Consider the following 20,619-nt stretch of genomic DNA (forward strand, 5'->3'; position numbering starts at 1 on the left):
GTGTAACACACGCCCACACGAATGAAAAGTAAAGAAAACAAGGTGTGGTTTAAAGGGAATTACGTGTTGCAGCCATTTCTTCGTGACCAGTAGCTATGCAAGAAATAGTTACTTCAGTCAAACAAGATAAAACATGTTAGTGTCTGGGTGTATGTCTTCATTGAGGGGCGGCCCACAGTGTCAGCCTACCTCTAGTCTTTCTGATATGTTAATCGCCTCCCAGCTGTGACACCAGAGTGCTTTTGATCTTCTCCTCTTAGTACGACAGCATCTGACCACATTTCCCCCAAACGTTGAACAAATTGTTGAACGGACTCTGCCTTTCAAACCTTTTGTTTTCCATGAGAACATACGTGTGGCTGCATGTGCTAACATAATTGGATGATCAATTAGTCTCTTAATCAAACTTTTAGATTAGCAAACAGCTTACCATTGGAAAACAGGGCTAATCTTTGCTGATAATGGGTCTATGCATGACAATCATTTACCATAACAATGTCTACACTGTGTTTCTAATCAATCTTATGTTAGAACATTGACTTTTCCTTTAAAAACTAACTTTTTTAACGATAGTAGTAGTTTAAGAGAAAAAATATGTTTTTTGTTATTTGGTTGAACAAACTCTGTGACTGACAAGCTCTTCGTCTTTCAATCAAAGTGGCAGGTCATAAATAAAATTTCCCTCTTGAACGTTCCCTCTAGAATATTCTCAGACAAGTCAACAAACACGTCTGACACAGCTGAGAAGCTTCTCACATTTCCTCTGTTCATACCAGCCTAAAAAACACGCAAGACATACAGCACTTCTATCATGCATCATAGATGTGTTACGCACACGCAAGGAAGTCATTAATGTTTAGATGTTACCTGTCACGGCCTGTCAAGAACTAATAAACACACACACACACACACACACACACACACACACACACACACACACACACACACACACACACACACAGCACCAGCAGCCCCGTCACCCCCTCTGTTGTGATGCGTGTTGGGTTCTTTCAATTTCAAAGCGATGTGATATGTTCCCGTCGAGCATCTCCTTGGCAGACGGACAGCTCACAGCCCAGCACCCGGAGGAGAGGATGTGCACCTGCCGTCCCCGGCGACTGTGCTCAGCAACACCCCTGACCATCAGTCAAAACCCCAGACGAAGTCCAGACTCCAGTAATCAGAGACGGGATTATGCTTAACAGGATTATAGATGGATTTGATTCCTAATAAAATTCTTCCCCAGTAGTCAAATTACAGATTCCTTTAGATGACTGATTGCATTTGATTTTGAGACTACAGTTATGCACTGTACACACTATATTTATTTGGTCTGATACATGGTGCAGAGGTGAGACATTTGGTGGTTTGATCTTTTACACAACTTCACCTATCCAATCTTCACAGTAATGCACGTAATGCTAAAAAAAATACTTTGTGCAGCTCAAACTCTGCCAAAATCTAACCTTTCCTCTCTGTGTGCCAACTGATTCATCTCCTTGCTCTCTCTGAGGATTATTTGTGTTCTGCCATGCATCTCCGCTCCAAATATCAACTTCAAAAGCAGCCTCAGCCTTTCTTGTTCAGCACTCTGATAACTCTGTGACGTGAGTGACATGTACAGTGAGTGAACAGTGCAGTTGTAGAGGGAACAGAGATGCGTGTTGGCTCCACCACTTCCTGGTTTGCTTTCACTGCTCTGCAGTGTCACTATGCTTAAGTACACATGCAAAGGGGCCCAATACAACTATTGTAAGTGCAGGACCCGATGGTGAAGCAGTAGCAGCAGCAGCAGCAGCAGCATTAAATCCCTTTGTACACAGAGATCGGCAGCATGTTGGTGTTAATCAACCCTGCTTCAATATGGCTTTTGTCATTTACACTAAATTCTAAGAGGCTGTAAAACTGCCACCCAAGTAATGTTTTGACGCCACTGCTGACATCCTGTTACTAGAGACGTGATGCTTGATGTGACATTCAGTGTGACTTATAACAGGCTCATCGGAAAATAATTTCATATCACTTTTAAAACAGCAGTGCTGCATAACACGAGCGTGCCTTTGCTAGTTTTGCACATCTACAGCATGATTTAGACTCAGACTAAGTTGCTGTGCACCGAGTAAAACATCACCATTAATGATTACGCTCATGGATTCAAGCAAAGTTTATGCACGATGAGACGCTTGAAAAGAAACAAGCAAATTGGAGGACTGCTACGATGAGCAGCTCTGGAGCAGGAACAGGTAACTGGTTAGGGTTGGAGAAAGACTGGGGTCAGGTTAAGTAGCTGATCACCTTCTTTGGCTGCCTCCTTCCAACCACTTACATGCTTGAGGAGTCCTTTAGGAGTGTCCCTGTTCCTCCTCCAGCTCATTATGTCTGATCCCATTGCTCAAACCAATCTCAATGTAAAATCATTAACATCAAACGCACAGTGCTCAACTACTTTGCTTTTTTCTCCTCTAGTGTAGATGGGAGACTGTCCCCATATAAACAACCCGGCATGCTGCTGGTTCCTTTTACACAGGACCGCAGGGCAGAGAAATTAGCACAATAATAGAAATGAATGGGCAGCGTAAAAGAGGCTCAATCTATATGACGGGAAACTAATAAATTCACACAGAGAGAGATTCAAATTTGGCTTTAAATACACAACTTGACAGATGCATACGTTATGACAATCTATAGTCTACTGTCATATACTGTGGTGACCACAAAAGCAGAAACTGACATCAAGGACCTGTAAAACGTCTCTGTGTTCATGTTTATTCGTGTGTGGTGACATAACCTGTGAAATGTGTTAATATGTCTGTAAGGGTTCATTTCCCTGTAACTTAGCAACAGTGACTGCATTTGTAATCTGATTTTTATCTACCTCTGACTAAATTTGGAAGCAGAAACAGATTGCAACTGTGTAGTGACAGAAGATGCTTCTTCCTGACTTTTGCTCTGTGTTGAAGCAGATTGACACAATGGTACCGCTTTGGAATAAATTAATATGTGGTGGAAAGCAACTTTTATTTAGATTTCCACAGGTCGCACTCTGTTAGTGTTAGTCCTAGTTTGAATGTATTTGCTAACTTACTTCATAATGACATTGACCAAAGTTGAAGTATAATGGCTTCACTGTGGTCAGCCTTAATCACATCCCAGACAGATAACAGATAACAACAATAACCTGAAATCCATCCAACATAAAACATTGACAGGCTGCTACTAATTTGATGAAAGGAGCCTCTATCAAGTCATGAAATCCTGGTCCACGTGCCGTAGGAGTCCAGAAAAGACGCTTGGAAATCCTCAGTAATGAGCGACGGCCAAAAACAACTCAAACCTGCTGCTGGAAAGTAACGGACGCAACTCATTGCCCTTATAAAGACAAAGGGTGAAAACAGAGTAAGGGGCAAAGTGTAACACACTCCTATACCGTTCAAACAGGCATCAGCGATACATGGACGGGCTTAATGTGGGCTGGGGGCCAGTTCTAACACTGCAGCCTAGAGGGACATAGAGTGCAGCTCTTTTCTGAGGCGCCACTGCAGGGCTGCAGGGTATAACCGTTTCTGACACCAGCACTTCTCAGGCAGTTAAACATGACTCCTGCACACACACACACACACACACACACGCACGCGCGCACGCACACACACACACACACACACACACACACACACACACACACACACACACACACACACAGAGAAAATGTGACCAGGGTCTCGAGTGGTTTCTTTTGAACGTAAGTCGTTGATTACCATGAGATGCAGGGGCCACGGCAGGTCAGAGTGCTCTCAGATGTCAGTCCCACCCCTCTGGTCCCTTCTCGCTCCAGATCCCTCACCCACATTCACAAACACGTATGATCAGTGTCACTACTGATACTGTTTAAATGCAAAAATGGTGGCATCTAAGATTTTCTGCTCACTACAACATCTTTATGCATCTGAAAATGTTTTCAGTTCAAAAAAGGCCAAACAAATATCAACCATTTACTCATTTGGCTTTTATCCAAAGTGACCTACATGATACAGGACAAAGGCAGAGTAAGGAGGTCTTGCCTAAGGACCCCTGCTTGAGGTAGGCCACATCCAGGATTCGAACCCCGGTCTCCCACATGGAGGGTGATGCTGTTACCACTATACTATCCAGCTGCAAACAGCCTGTTCAATGTTGATAATGATAGATGGTGAAGGTAAATGTGTATGTGTGCATTTGTGTGAACATGCATAGATGCCGAAATGTTGAATTTAGTTTTTATTTCAGGTTAAAGTATGTCTGTAAACAACGTTAGGAATCTGTTTTGGGGACGTGCCACTATCTCAGGATTGCTGACACTAACTTTGCTGTCTTCTCTGTGATTCACTGCCAAGTATTAAAAGTTCTTTTACTTTTAGGACAGCTACTTTACAAAGCCTGAACCACTGCCACAAGGAGCTACTCACTGTTACAGTGTAAACTAAATATTTAATTGTGCGTGGTGATCCACGAGTATTCTTGAGTCAACACATGACACATTTACAAGTGGTTTGGTCACATTCCAACAATAAACGATTATTAAATATGGATAAAATGATTTTAGTCAAAGGGATTGTCCTTGATTACAGCTTGTCTTAAAAGATAAAAAGCTAAATTATTACATTTATTCAACTTCTGAAAAGCTAGGTGAAGGTTTTGTGATCCCCAACCCATGAAACAACATCTACTTGTGACATCTCATCGCAGGTGCTGGTCTCAACACGGACATTAAGAACCAATTCACTTCTTCCTGCTGAAATTTAAAGGTCAGAAAAAGTCTAATCATTATGCATTTTATTCCATTTAGATAAAGGTCTGCAAAAATGTGAACTTTTTCTTTCTTATCCATAAAATAATCTGGTGACCACCTAGGCTTTATTTTAGGAACCCACAAGAAAACCACCACTTTAACCATAAGTTCACTTTTTGTCTTGTTTTCTCAGGTAACAAACCCGAAACCCCAAATCATAAATGCCCATTTACAAAACTCACCTCCACACTCTCGTTGACCTCTATCCCTCCGTCATTGTCATCATCCAGCTGTTTGTGGATGTGTCGCAGCGCCTCCAGACTGAAGCGGTCTGCCTCGCCTACGCATGGTGGCATCACTATGAGACAGGGATCTACGAGGGACCAAAGGATTGAGGTCAGAGATGATGAAGTTTACACAACAACCACATGTGCAGATACTATTTGTGTGTCAAAAAGGTGGCTCCGCTCAGCCCATTCCCACCTATCCCTTTTTACTGCAAGGAGCTGTGCTACAACACAGTCTATATGAACATACAGTTACTGTTACTCGGTGTTACTGTTGCACTTTGTCGTGTGCTGTTGTCATTCCTGTAGCGTCCCCCAGGCATGCTCCCGTTGTTTTGATTCACCCCCCCCTTCCGTCCCACTGGGTAAATGAGCCCATTACTTCCAGCAATGGACAGTTTGTGCTGGCCAGGTGCCAAACTGTCTCAGTGGAGCCACAACACAGAAAAATAGAAACAAACAACCAGTGACTCACACAAATAAAAATACGTACAATCGAAAAACATTAGAATACGTTACAATAAGTTATAATCTTAACAATCCGTCCTTAAACTAGATACACAAGTACAGAACACTTGAAGTTATGACGGTTGTGTTCTTAAGTGCCCACGTCATGCCAAGAACATCGTCCACGGCATAACACAAAAGTCACAGAGGAGTTGAGGGAGACACAACACAACACTCAACAACAACAATGAATTACTGCTAGTAACAAATAGCGTTTTTCAGATGATGATCATAAAAATACTTGTATAATAATAATAATAATAATAATAATAATAATAATAATAATAATAATAATAATAATAATAATATATTCTTATGGACAGGCAGATGCATTTACGGTGAAAATTCAGGGTTCAGTGTTTTGTGTAAAGACACTAACATGTGGCCGTGAGGAACTGGGAGTCGAGCCACCACCGGGATGTGTGGATGACCTGCCCCCACCAACTGAGTTACATGAGACAAATACCACTCTTATGTTTGGACAGTAAATATGAAGCTATAACTAGCAGCCAGTAAAGTTAGCTTAGCATAACGTCTTGAAATAGTGCAACGTTTAAAAATAAGCCTACCACCGCTCATAGAGTTCAAAGGTTAACGTGTTACATGTATCTTGTGAGCTTAATTTGCAAATTAAAAAAAAAAAAAAAACTACACAATATGGCTTTTTTTTTTTTGGTTTTTACCTTCCCTGTGTGATTCCAGCCAGTTCCAGACTTTATGCAAACTATGTAACTGACAGCAAGAAAGCAGGTTAATTCACCAGAAATCCGTTTCTATTTTAAAACTACAATAACAGTGCCCAAATCAAATTTCTTTTTAATAAAAAAAAAAGCAAAAGAATTCATATTCATGAAAATATACAGCGTGGGGAACCGTGTCACATTTTTTTGATGTTGGATCCGTTTAGTTAAACAAGACTGGACACGTTAGTTATCGAGTTGCTTCTGGGCAATTTACAAAATAAGCAAAAGGAGCTATTTGACTGGCCGTGTGCCCGGGCTAAGTTTGGATAAAAGGACACTGGGGAGGATGTTCGTGTCAAATGAAGAAACCAGCATTGGCAAAGCGCTGTGACTTTACTGAGCCCCATGGCTATTAAATGGCAGTAGTCAATGATACGGTACCACAGGCTGGATAACAGTGATCATTTGTTTTTGTGTAAACAGATACAACAGGGTGGCTGGAAAGTGACTTCTTCTCCTGTTAACAAGAGACTGCGTTAGTACAGAACAAAATATTTAAGTTGTGTTTTGGCTGAGCTGCTGCAATTAGAAAGCCATCAGCTAGTACCTGGTTTGACAACCTGCTGTGATCCACTCAAAGAGTGGCTTGTTTATTTTCTACCAAACTGTCTGATGTATTAGTGCAGGAACCATAACTCAATTAACACTGTGCACTGCAAAAACAGGAAGAAACACTGTTAAACACTCTAAAAGACTTGTTAGTACTCCAGTTTTCACCCTCCGCCCCTCATGTGAGTACACTAGATGATACAGAAAGTGATGAGAAAGTATGTTACCAGTAATTACCATAAGTTAAGCTTGACGCAGCCTACTACTGCAGCCACACCAAGAAATTATCTGATGTGTGGCCCACAAAATTCATTAATTCACCTTGTTTCCATGCTTCATCCTGTCTAACATCTCACAATATGCAGTTCTTTAATAAAGACCTAATCATTGTTTAGTTTGCCATGGTACTAGCAGCGTGATACAAATTCAGGTAATAACTTCTCAGTCAGAGCCCACAACCTGCTGCGGTGATTAGTGATAGAGTTTAATCTGTAAGTCAAACCAAGGCTATGGCATCCAGACAGGGCCTTAAAGATTCCTAAAAAAACATTAACATTTCTCACTCTACAATTAATTACATAAATTAGATCTAATATTCTGTAAGTGACTTTAAAAGAGACCTAAATTATTTACTAAACTTTTTATTGTAACCATAACAATGTTATGGAAATGTTTTAGTTCTTGTGACAGATGTATCGCTTCTAAAATCAGAGGTCTGATCTCACAGAATAAGCGCTAATGCAATATTGTTATTGGCTGTAGAAGCTACACGACCTACCAGTCGCTGTTAGTGTGCTAATTTAATTCTATAGTGTAAGATCCCTAACTAGACATTCATGCAGACTGTACACACACGCTTACACTTGCCATGTACTGGCATATTTATTTATTTACCACCATGTATTGCTAAAGCCCCCCTCTAGTCCAACAAACTCTCTGGCGCCGCCTATGGGAGTATTATCAACATAATAAAGCTCTTCCAGATAAGCCTAATTTCAGCAGTGTCCATCTGTGTCCTGTCAAAAAGCATCTGATGCTTGTTACGTAACGCATTTGCTTAGCTCGCCAAGGCAGTTTACATAGCCTGCTGTTTGCATAGCATGCATATCTATTTGGCTGCTTGGTTATTTAAACAGGCACAAAACTCAAATACTTTACTTGTGTTTTACACACACACACACACACACACACACACAGGCCACACATCCTGTCGCGAGTCCCATTTGTACTTTAATCCTCTGCTTTGCAGAGACGTCAGTGTTAAAAACAGCGTTCCTTCACTAGCAACTTACTGTGATGATGATCTTTCTTGTTTTTGTCATTTCTTGCTATGCTAGTGGCCTAATTCTGTTCTAAACACGTGCACAACCCTTCACCAACTGTCTCTTCTTGTGAAGCTCACACGGGAACAGATAATTCTCAGATAAAACAAACAAACAAACAAAAAATAAAAACCCTGTCATTCTCTTGACAGTGTTTAGGCCGGCCCACCTGGTGTGCAATTCAGATACATGACAGCACAAGCCTCTTCTTCCCAGGTGACCTATTTTGGAGTATGTTGAATATGTTTAGGGACAGTTGTGTGCACTACAATAAGGAGCCATGTGACAGGAAGTGGCCGTTGGTGACCCTGAGCGTTCCAGGGGGACGCACACAAAATCAAAACATCCAGATGAAGTCGTCCCAAAAGATGACAAAATTGGAAAGCACTGGGTTATTTTTAACCCATCAGGCTCCCAGTTGTCAGGATGTAAAAGCTCAACAATGGCAGAGGTCTCCCTTGCTAAAACACGCACGCAGATGTTAACTACACACTCGCAGCAGGCAAACACAAGCAGGAAAAGCAGTTTTACAGTAATTCACTTTGCTATAACTCACAAATGCACGCGAGCTGTCACAAAGGGCGCAGGTTTGCTTCAAAAGAAGCTGATAACAAAAGCATTTAGCTGTCAGCTGCTTCCTTTAAAGTGAATCCCAGCACTTCAAAATGTTTTTTTATACAGTATATGCATGTCATTAAGACGATTCAATCCTCATTTATGCAAAACGTTGTTAAGTAGGTGACAGGAGAAGGAGACGGGAGGAAGTGTCTGGTGCCTGATGTGTCTACAGTGACTTCTCGGGGACTTCCTTCAATCTGATCCCTTGTGACAATCAGCCATCATGTTTGTACTTTGCTCACCAACCCCCCTCAGCATAATGGGTGTGTGGTCTGTTAATGACATCAAAACCAATCTAAAAATGACATCAAGTGTCACACAAACGGTTTCTCTCCCTCATTTTCTCTTTCTGCAAAGGTTTGATGTGCTAGTATGGCAGAAGGGACAGTGGAAATCAAATTTCTGATCCTCTTATTTGCCTTTACTTACCATGCATTAGTGCGAGGCAGCGGTGGATTCTCTCTGAATTCATAAACCTATATAGAGTAATCTTCTAAGGTTGCTGATATTCTCTGTTTTTATAATGTAAAAGATTCAAAACGTGTCAAAACACTTGCCTGGTAATTTAAACTAAAGTAAAGCACCAAATACAAATTGATCTACAACTGAAAATGTCAAACTAGTTCAACAAATACAATCAATATAAAAATCTCTCAACAATACAGCAGCTATTAACGGCAGTCTTGATGCAGAAAACAGAAATCTTTTGCCAGTGGTGACTGAATGGATTTGTTGTATCAAAACCTAATATCGTCTCCCAGTCGCTTTCTACCTGAGAGGAGGTTGAAGCGTGTCCTCCTTCCCTCCATCTCACTTCAAACTCAATCTTGGATAAGGAGCTAAATTCAGTGTAACCGTATCCGGGCTTTGGGAGGGGAGCAGGAGGCTCCATGGACTTAAGACAGCAGGATATGATGAGTTTGACATGCGACTCCGGGGAGCCAAGAGGGGTGAAGTGGCCTCTTCTTACCCACATACTGCTCAAGATCTCTCTGTGTCTTCAGCTATTTCCTGCTCTCAGACAGACACACAGACTGTCTATGTCTCTTTCTCACGTACAGTACAGACACAGCCAACATCACAGAGACAAAGACACGAAACTGCCCCTTGCCTGCTGTGCATACACGCCACGCCCTCTCCGATAAGTGGCTGAATGGGCAGTGCAGGTAGTGGCAAGTACGACGAAGAGCCCCGGATTAAGAAACGATGAAGCAGATAGCAGAAGATGACATGCCACATTTGAAAGCCATGCACGCAGGAGCTTCACCCCACATGACCTCTTTATTTCATCCTTGAGACAGCCTCCACATCTCAGATCCTCTCAGAGAACACAACAAGCCAAGGTTTGTGTTGAAAAATCGATTTAACACTTACATATTTGCAGGAAAGCACCTAAAAGCTACATTAAATACTAAATTACTATAGTTGTTATGAGGTCATTTTGCTTGTCCCACATTACATCCCATTCAAACACTGCTGCTTTCATCTAGTAAACCATGCACTTACAGTGTTTGTAGTTACTCAGCAGCCTCAAAGCTTCACTAAAGCTGGACAGACACTGCGATTTTTATTAAACGTTCACTCGCAGTCCATTTGTGAGAACCTGCGACTTCTCTGCTCACGCTGTACGGCAACACGGAGCATTACTTTTTTCAGTAATACAATTAAAAGGAGAGATGGGCTGTTATCTGCTTATGTTTTATGAGTAAAAAAAGGGTATTTGCTGTTTGTCAAGAGATACAAAGATAAGATTTTTTGTTTTTGGCAAACAAAATTAAGATGACATTCAATGCAGCTTCCTCAGGGTAGTTAAGGTAAGATCAATGTCAACATTAACTCTGGTTAGCTTGGAGGGAAAAGATCTATAAACACTCAAAGTTTGACCTTTACCCTGTGCAAGTACAAGGTGCCAGATGCTGTAGATGACAAGACAGTAGAAAAAAATGCTCCCCTCGTGTTAAGAGGTGAACATTTATAGGCAGACCCTTCCCTTCGTCAGACACGTCAGAAGTCAAAACCAGCTACAAAACAACTTCCCCAAAGCTGCTCATAATTCTTGTCATGCTCGTGAACAGTTCAGCGCTGCAGGCACCAAGACTTGAACCTGTTTCTCCCACTCTAATTATTTGCTACACGAACCTGCTGCAACAACTGCAGCTGTAAAACAAGTTTCGCCTGAATGTTAGGTGCACCGATACTACGACGGCCTCCACGCATGTAGCATGTTACCATAGCATGTCAGCCGGTTCAGCAGTTCATTAGACCCACCAGCACTGCGTCAAACTCTTATGAACTTTCACGCATTTACCATATGGATGACAGTGAGATGTAAACTATATCCTTGTAAATTCCTGCATTTAATTGATTCTCTAAGCAGCCAGGAGTTACTGCAGACAAACTTTGGTCCACACACATTTGACCCAATCCCATAATTACTTAAAAGCATAGGAAGTGTGAATATAAATAAAGAAAATTTGAACTGCACAGTATGTAACATACAGATGCTCCACATTGTGTGGAAGTGTCAGAGTGTACCAGACCTGTCCCCTGTAACCAGTGCCCATATGGCAGTGTCATAAGTCAAGCTGACGGGTCAGTATTAAAGGCAAGTAAATAAAGCTACTGGAGAGTCTACGATTTCAACTCATCAGCAACCATTAATAAGACACAAATATCATTAGCTGCCTACAAATGCCACCAGCTAGTGCAAAGAGTCAGAGAGAGAGAGAGACATAGGGAGATAGTGAGTTGAAGAGGAAGAAACAAGATACACAAAGTGTTTGTATATTTACTCAGTTTGCACAAGCTGTTAAAATGGATGATCACAAGTGTACGTTTAAAATCTGACTTACTTTGGTTTCTTACGTATGTATGAGAATGAGAAAGAAAACAGAGATAACAGCGTAACACAAAGGGATGCACTAGTAGTTCAATAGTTAAGGTGCATCATTCTTGCATGCCATACGCACGCTCCCACCATTCGTGTATGCCTCTCTGCTTTCAAAAATAAAAAATAAATAAATAAATGCTGTACAGGTGAGCTTTATAGCTCCACAGGGATATTGCAAAATCATCACTCAGCAAACAGCGCAGTGCCACACACAAATGCATAATTATCTCATTCCCAGATAGGAGTCAATACTTTTTTAACCTCTTGCATCTATGAACATGATTCATATCGTTCCACCTAGTGCCACCTACACAGAGTCACATTTCCAGCCGAGCAACATTTCAACTAAACCTCAATCCGCCCTGAACTAGATTATCTTTCTAGTAGTTTGATAAATGAAAAGCTAACGGAGGAAAAAACAAACATTATGTAAGGACTCCACAGGTGGAGTAAATCAGCTTGAGCACTTAAACAAGAAAGCTAGTGGGTAGTTTCTGTGTGTGCCTCAAGGTTTGACTGTATTGTTAGTGCCTTAAAGTTACTCTGTGAAGTCGTTGGCCACTTGTAGTGTACTGGAGAAATAATTTGATCAGTGGGGCCACTTTTCATATTAAGGAAAACTCGACATGGTCCCTTTAAGTTTGCACTATTGCAAAAGTAGACTCTAAAATAGTTCAAACAAATAAAAGCCTTCTACTCCTCTGTCTTTAATTTGAGCCAAGGGAAGGGAGCTCTTTGTTTTTGACCTGTTGAACCCAGTGATTTCAACTGAAACAAGGATCTGCTTTTCCCATCTAGACCACCTTAATGGACCACAGTAATCCTCTGCTTAGGCTGCAGCTTTAACAAAAAGAGAGGCAAATAAAGAGGAGGGTGGGAGACAGCTAGAGCAAAACGCGTGGAGGCCCACAAAGTCTGAACTAAAAACTTCCAGAAAAGGAGACGCTCCTTGTGCCTGAGCGTCACTGGAATGTTTCAATAACAGCCCCGAACACGAGATGTGTGATGCATGCGGCCGGCCAGAGCAAGAAAAGCACGAGGAGGACAGAATGAAAAGGCACGGAGAGGCCGAGCGGTGGTTTAATTAGCTGGCTCCACGTCAGACATGCTCCTCTGGGTATAAGGTTAATGGATTGTATGTCTGCAGAGCCAAAGGGAGCAGACTTTAACGGTTAACAATAAACAATGAAAATATGTACTGGCCATATGATACTAGGGTGTGACGTTCTGACTGACTGGACAACCCCAACTGGGATTCAGCGTTCCTCATCTGTGACATGGCCTCTGGGGAAGGAAAGTGGGTTAGGACTTTCTCATTGGACTTTTGAGAAGCATCATTATTAGGATTCGGTACTCAGTGTTCCCTGACCTCATCACAAATTGGTAAAAAAAAAAGTACATTTAAAAAAATGTGATGCGTGTAGAAGCAAATACCCATAATCCTTTGAATCTTATGCACAGCTTAAAGTTTGGCTGTTCAGTGTTTGGTCTGAAAAATGATTTTCAATGAAAAATATTTTATTGTTGCAAATTCTGGCGTAAAGCAAAAAGGAAAGTAAGAAAATAATAAACTGCAAAAATGATTGCTCCTTTTTATATCCTCTAGCATTATCATTGTCATTGAAAATGTGTGCAGTGTAAATATCTGCATGGCCTCGGAAGAGAAAGATTTATGTGAAGGAGACGAACACTGAGCACAGCCAAAGTTTTACTGTTAACTTTAAGATAAGAAAACATGTCGATGTGTGCTCAGCGGGCAAGCACACATCTTAACTTAATTTAGAGAAGTAGCCTTTAAAGATAAATGTAACAGTTTTGGACACTTCCATCACTGCTTTTAGCATGGGAATGTCTCAGCGGGACCATTCGTAGCTGTCAGACAGACAGGAGGTTTGACTCCCTGCCAGCTTCCTCTCTATGTCTCTTAGCTTCCTGCTTTGACAGGATTATGATGTTTTTTTTATCTGGTGCTCCTAAATATGGTTTCCAGTATGGAAGCTAAGAATAGGTGACACACAGAAGACAATAGCTATGTAATTAAAGACAGCTGTCAATTAAATAAAGGAAACTGTTTCCCCATGTGATGCCATACTGTATCCCTACAGCAGATGATACCTATCACTGTATCATTGGCAAGAAGGTACTTCTGAAGGTTACCGCGTACACATAAGCTACAGACTGAGCACAGCAAATGATGTGAGGACAGACATCTAACCAATTTGCTACTGGGGAGGCAGGAGAAGAAAGCAAATAGCAAATCAAAGTCATTCTGTTGTCATCGTGCTCTTTGATGTGAAATACAAACTGGTTCATTAAGGAGCAGATCAAGGGCAGTCCAAGTGGCCACACACAAGCCACCTGTTGGTCTGGACATGCTACTGTTAGCAGCGCTAAGACCAAGTAAGTCCAGATCATACTTTCCACATCCGCATGTCTGCTACGGCATCCATGGCATAATTTTTAATCACCTCCACTGTTCCTGAGGGTCATGATGAACTCTCTATGGACGCCTGCATGTAGGCCATGGAGAAGAAGATTTTCTGTTTATCCAAAACAGTGAAAGACACTTAAAAACTGAGGATAACTACAGAGTGGCATAATAATTATCTTTCACATTACATGATATTTGACACATATAATATTTGTAATGTAATAATTTGACAATATTGATGAGGTCAGCTTTAAGATAATTCTCAGGCCTTAACACTTCTTCATTGATCACATTTGCACTTGACTCTCACGATTATGTTTGGTCTCTACTTCTAAATTAATTTGTTATGATCACAGGTCAGACTTTGAACATCAGTGGAGACAGACTTGAGAGGGGACAGCATACCAAAGAAATCCACACCACTCTGTGCAAACTCTTGCCTAGGCCATCACGTGCCCTCTGCCAAGGGAAAGTCCCTGAAATCAGAGGTGGCTGCTCCCCATGTCCAATTTCTAAGTTTAAATTCTGCACAAATATATACACATCTAGACTGGACTTGGCTGAAACTGAATGAAGAATCAGCTTTAAAAATAAATGTTTGTCACTGAAAATACAAAATTTTACATTTTGCTTAAATTACTGGTTAAATTAGTGAATAAATACATGTGATAGTGACATTCAAAGTGAGAAAGCCACAGTGACCATAAAATGTAACTGTGAAGGGCAAGACATTGGCTTCTTCCTGTGTTAAGGTGACAAGTATTATCACAGCAGGATCTCACTCTCATAATAGGACAAGGTTGTGACCCCTTATTAGCCTTTATTTCTAGAATTGGGCAGAGCTGAAGCAGTGGGTTTCTGTCTGTCTTCAGGAATAAACCAGAACCTATTTTCTCAATGCATCAATTTATTGTGTGGCGTAAAAATATCAGAAAACTATTAAAATGTTCGATACAGTTTCCTTAATCCAGAGGTTAAAAATCACTTTTGTCCAATCAAAAGCTCCAACATTTTCAACAAAAGCGTTTGTTTTTGTTTTTGTGTGGATCCCTCATGAAGGGCTTAGCCTACAGCCCATGCATTGCCAGCTGTGGGATCAACACCTCAAAGTGTGGCCGTGCGGGACAACAATGGCCCCCTCTGGGCTGGGCGAGGGCAGACAGTTCTGCTACTGTAGGCCACTCGCAGCAGGAAACACTGTACAGCTGAGTACAGTGACCTACATCTGTTACGGAGGCGCCTTCTGCATGAGCGAATCAGCTTACTGACTGCCAGTGTTGTCTGCTACTGATCACAGCAGTGTTGTAAAATAAGGATTTACCGGAGTCTCACCTTTATTTTATTTCACACTGATACAGTGTTCGAGGAAAAACTGAGATTTTCATCTTCAAATTTAGGAAATTGAAAATTAAACAAGAAAATCAATGTGGCGTAACTGATATTTTTAATAAAATAAACGAGAAACAAGACAAAAAAATCAACAAACAATGATGGCTCCTCAAAGGGGAATAGCAACTTAACAATGCCTTCATGTCAGTGAATCAGGACACTTATTGTCTCATTTCCAGTGTCTGTTCTCTGCTATCATCAGTGACCCTGGGAACAATGGAGTAAACCATTAAATAAGACCCCATTATCTCCACTGAATGTCTGACTGGCCCGGTGCTGCACTGACACATCTCAGTACTGGGTCAATTGCAATCACAACAGGGAGCATGATGGAAAGTGCACATGGAAAATTTCACCAGTGGCTTTATAAATACACAGGAGGGGTCGGTCTGTTTGATGACGGGCCTCATTAAGTTGGCTCACAACCCTAAAGTCGCCTTACTGAGATGGACAGCAGCTGTCCAATTTTAGGGAAGCCGACTAGGCAGCTGATCAACGTCAGTGCAGCAATGCAACAACAGCACTTTATTTGAGCTTGTTAAAGATGTATAACTGGACCGTGGTCCGTTTTGACAGGTGAAGTTTGCATTAAAGCTGTACGAGTTTATTTTTTTTGGTCACGTAGATGCGGCAGGATGAGATGGAACACAACACGCTGACATGCAGTATTATCAGCTTAAAAAGTTAATGTGGAGAATATTATAAACAGTTCACATACACAGACCAAAATCTAAAGTTGCTGGCCGCAATAACAAGACAACCAACAACCACAACACTACCAATGTAGGTCACTGTACTCAGCTGTGCAACACCAGTTCTCTCTGTGTTCATTAACACAAGTGATGTCTTTGACATTACACAGTCATTTGCAGATGTCACGGGGTTGCACACACTATGGAAGTTGTAGTCTTGGTCACTCTGCTTGTTCATAACAGATGAGATCATCTAGAAGAGACTTATTTTATTATAGGGAATGCATAGGAACATTTAATATCAATCAGAACTATAAGATGAAAGTTGAAAATCCGTGAAGTAGCCCTTTTTACGCTGTCGGCCATAAAACCAAAACAATGACCAAAAGACGCTTAAATTACAAAGCATTTTAGCACCCTTCAGCTAAGGGGAATTGTAGAGTTGGGTGGGTTGGTACGATTAGTAAAAATCATGGATTTTAAGAAATGGAATGAACATAACACACGGCTCATATTAACTCTTAGCTAGCGTTTGCCTTGAGGCATGTTCCACTGGTAGAAGGTGCATTATCTAATGAGACCACCTGTGCAGTTCACGCGTGATCTCCATGTATCCCGATGAGAGGTGGACCAGGTCAGCAAAGAAGAATGGGGAGAAATTACAGTATCCAGATGTGCAAAGCTGACTGACACCTGTCCACACAGGCTCAATGTTTTAATTGCTGCCAAAGATGCATGTACTAAATACTGGCTTGCAGTAGGTGGAGACTAATACCATCATTTAATTTTCTATGTGTTTACACTTTAACATGTTAATATGTGTGACATAAACTCAAAACGTCCAGATGTGAATACTTTTTTTGGAGCACTGTATTTAGTTCCCTTCTTATTAGTTGTCACGGTTGGTTGCAGACGTTTGACTTCTGTAGGACATTTTAGGATTATTTTTCCCTCCTCAGGAAGAATCCCTTTAGAACAGTTTGTCCCAGTTGGGGAAAGGAAATGACTTTGCCTGTTGAGCTCCACAGAACCAAGACATTACGACTCGCTCCACATTCACACTGACACTCTGTCACAATTAGCCGACAGAGAAAACCCAAAACTGACTCCAACGTTCCAACACGACATTAAGTTAAGAAGGCCTGGCCTTCCTCAACATGCTTGTTATGAGTTTGATTGAACTGTGGCCAGTCAGAAAGGACAGTATCACAAAATGTTCATTCCTTTCAAAACAAATCACTTCATTAAGCAGTCACTCTGCTCCAGTATTACCAATAGCACCACTGATTTAGCAATATAAAGAAATTAACATTCAGTGAACTCTCTCCAAACTTGGACGACCTTTGAATATCAGACAGATAACGTACAGAAGAACTTGGCACATAGGGTTCAAAAGATCCTCTGATGTTTGTTGTACTACGTTTGAGCTTGTGTATTTTAACCTGCAGCAGATAAGTGTCTGTAAGAAGGTAAATACTGAAATGCTAAATTGAGGCCCTGTATCTGTGACAACTATCATACAGCAGGGACATTTTTTTTGAGAACTGGATGTTCTTTGGAGCCAGAGGGAAGGGCTTTGTTTGCCGAAACGCCAAACAGACTAAACACACAATGCCATTAAAACAGAAGACGACCACGTTCACAGTGTCACTCAACCGACCCCCTTGTACAAACACCTTATTGCTTTTTTTTTTTTTTTTTTTTTCACCATTCTGCTGGCTGTCAAAAAATGTCTGTGTGTTTCTACACTATAGGTGTTTAGAGATGATTTATGATTCCTATTGTTACACACCCACTCTGAATTACAGTAGGCTCATGTCTTAAAACAATACTTCACTCAGTGCGTACTGCAGTGCATGCAGGTAGACTCACACGACCTGGACTTCTATATAGCTGCAAAGACTCACTGCAAAGGAACATCTTTTTTTTGTTATTATTATTATTATTATTGGTAAGAAGAAGGAACTGAGACCTGTCACACAGCAGAAAAACAACTCTACATCATGACCTTCTATTCAAATCATGTGCAGTCACTGCTTCAGCACCCGATTTATCTTTGTCTTTCTTCACAGATAAAGGAAGATCCCAGTAGACAAAAATCAGCCATTTTCTATTTTAAAATCACATCCTTCTTCTGAAACAGATGCTCAATGTGACAGCAGCTGCAATTATTAATGGTGGGAAAATAATTTGACATGATAATCTAAACAGATTCACGGTTAATTAAAATCATTGATTCATTTGAACATTACAGAACTTATTTCAAACTGCAAATAGCGCATTTAATGCAACCATCCTCACCTACTTTAAAGGATTTCTAAACTAAATTCTAACTCTTATTCTTTGTCTTTAAAGGTCTCAAATCACAAAGGCACCCCCTCACCCACTAAATGTTAAACCTAACCCCCTCTAGTATGACCCCTAACTGCTCACAGTAAGCTAAATGGCAGCTTTGAACCCTAAACTGCTTCAATCATAGCAGCCTCGGCTCTAATCTCACTGTTATATAGCAACATCTAGTTCAAATGCATTTAGTGTCACAGGACACTCTTAATAAGTGAGGATTTGAGGAAAATACACATCCTTAAGGACATTTAAGTGCAAAACCACAATTCAAAACCGACTTAGGAAGCCGTTTATCTTGTACAAAAAAAACGTTGCACCTACAGTAGTTTGTGTTCATTAACACACTCCCCGCTTTTCCTCGCCTGACACCAAGACCAGTGAAAAGGCAGCTGACCTTTCCAGGGAGCTGGCTGGGAAATAGGTGAGGCTGCTGTCATGTTTACTGACACCGCATTAGTCACCACTATCTCTGCATCCACTACAGCCGGTTGTTCACAGGGGAGAGGGGCCTGACATCTTCCACTGGCCCATTTTACACCGTACTGCTGTTGTTGTGGAAAAGGGCAAGTGTGCTTTTGCCTTATTAATCAATAGTATACCCCCAGTTTATTTTCAGGAGCTGCTTAACACGTGTAAACAGAGAGTCATGAATGCTTAACAGCTGTCTGGAATGAGGTTTATTACTTGTCCAGTAGGGTTGAATGTGTTTGATGAGCATAAATATATAGATGAGATTATAGGCTTTTTTCAGTGCCTCTATTATCAAAATAAGGACGTGGCTGGAGTTTCATTAATGACCTTAGCTACTGCAGAAAATGTCTCAGAACTGGAAATTTTAAGGAGCGTTCGGGAACATTTTGTGGCCTCAATCAACAGATGGACGTTTGGTCCGTTGTCATGGAGATCAGCTGCTATCACAACATATGAAAGTATGAACATTGGATCATGTGGTAACAGATGATAAACATACACTGGATGTATATTATTTTAAGGATAGGTTACACTTATGTTGACCGCTGTTTGACTGAAAAGACTAAAATCTAACTGAGTCAAGCAGGTTACAGAACATCAGGTTTTCAATACACGGGTAAAATAATAGCTCAGACACTAACAAGGACGTGACCATGAATGAACAGGTTTTGAATAGATTTGTACGTGTACGCCTGCATATACAGTTACACATATTTCAAGTACACAAACTCAATACTAAAGTTAAACTGCAAGTTCACGTTAAGCAGAAGCACCACTTCAGATTCTTTATTCATGTTGAAGTACTGCAAGAAAACTCTATTTTACACAGTACTGATTTGAGTAATGACAAAAAAATAAACAGACAAAGAAGATCTGTGCTACTATAGAAACTCAATGTTGAGCAAAGAGAGTCGCTGAGCTGATTTAAGCCTATTTGTGTATAAGCAGGTGGTTAAGTATAAAAGAAACTCCAGTAAAATACAAGTGTACTTTGTTAATCACTGCTTCTGTAAGCTCCTATGTAACATATGTACACACAGAATCATGTACTTATATATGGTCTATGTTACAGAACATTATTACCGTTTGTTTTAACCCTGAAAAGTCTGATGTTTGTAGCTATTTAATTGTTTAAAACCAAAACCCTAATGTCTGTTGCTACTTAGCTTCAACTAGATGTTGTATATATTATATTTGTTGCAAAGCTTCAAGGTATCAATGCTTTCTCTATCCGTCTTGGCCCCTATTAGATAATTACATGGAATAAAAGAAGAGTTGTTTTGTTGTTTGTTCTTGCACAACTGCCTCCTCATGAGTGGGCCTTTTATTAAACTTACAACACCTACCCTGTACCAACAAATCAATATCGGCTGGTTAACAACAGATGCAAATAGATGGAAATGCTCCTCTCCTTCGGTGTCAGCACCGACTCAAAACACCGACTAATGACAACATACAAAACACTGAAGTGAACTCCTTTCATTAGTCACCATATCACCACAACAGAAATGGGATTTATCTTACAATCTTGGATGTGGACTGCGTATGTAAGCCTGTGTTTATCCTGTGAATACGGGTGCTGGGCATCACATACATGGGGGGAAAAAAA

The 20,619-nt window shown here is 40.8% G+C and overlaps 1 protein-coding gene across 4 annotated transcripts in view; it reads right to left on the minus strand.

Annotated features, from left to right (window-relative positions):
- Positions 1–20,619, minus strand: part of tbc1d19 (TBC1 domain family, member 19) — a 51,332-nt gene that overhangs the window by 12,086 nt on the left and 18,627 nt on the right. For all 4 annotated transcript variants that reach the window (XM_026352922.1, XM_026352920.1, XM_026352923.1 and 1 more), the window contains one exon: positions 5,008–5,138. In XM_026352922.1, coding sequence (XP_026208707.1) covers positions 5,008–5,138 — 131 coding nt within the window. The remainder of the gene's footprint in view (positions 1–5,007; positions 5,139–20,619) is intronic.

Source organism: Anabas testudineus, chromosome 18 (assembly GCF_900324465.2).
Source record: "Anabas testudineus chromosome 18, fAnaTes1.2, whole genome shotgun sequence".
NCBI classification, from domain to species: Eukaryota; Metazoa; Chordata; class Actinopteri; order Anabantiformes; family Anabantidae; genus Anabas; species Anabas testudineus.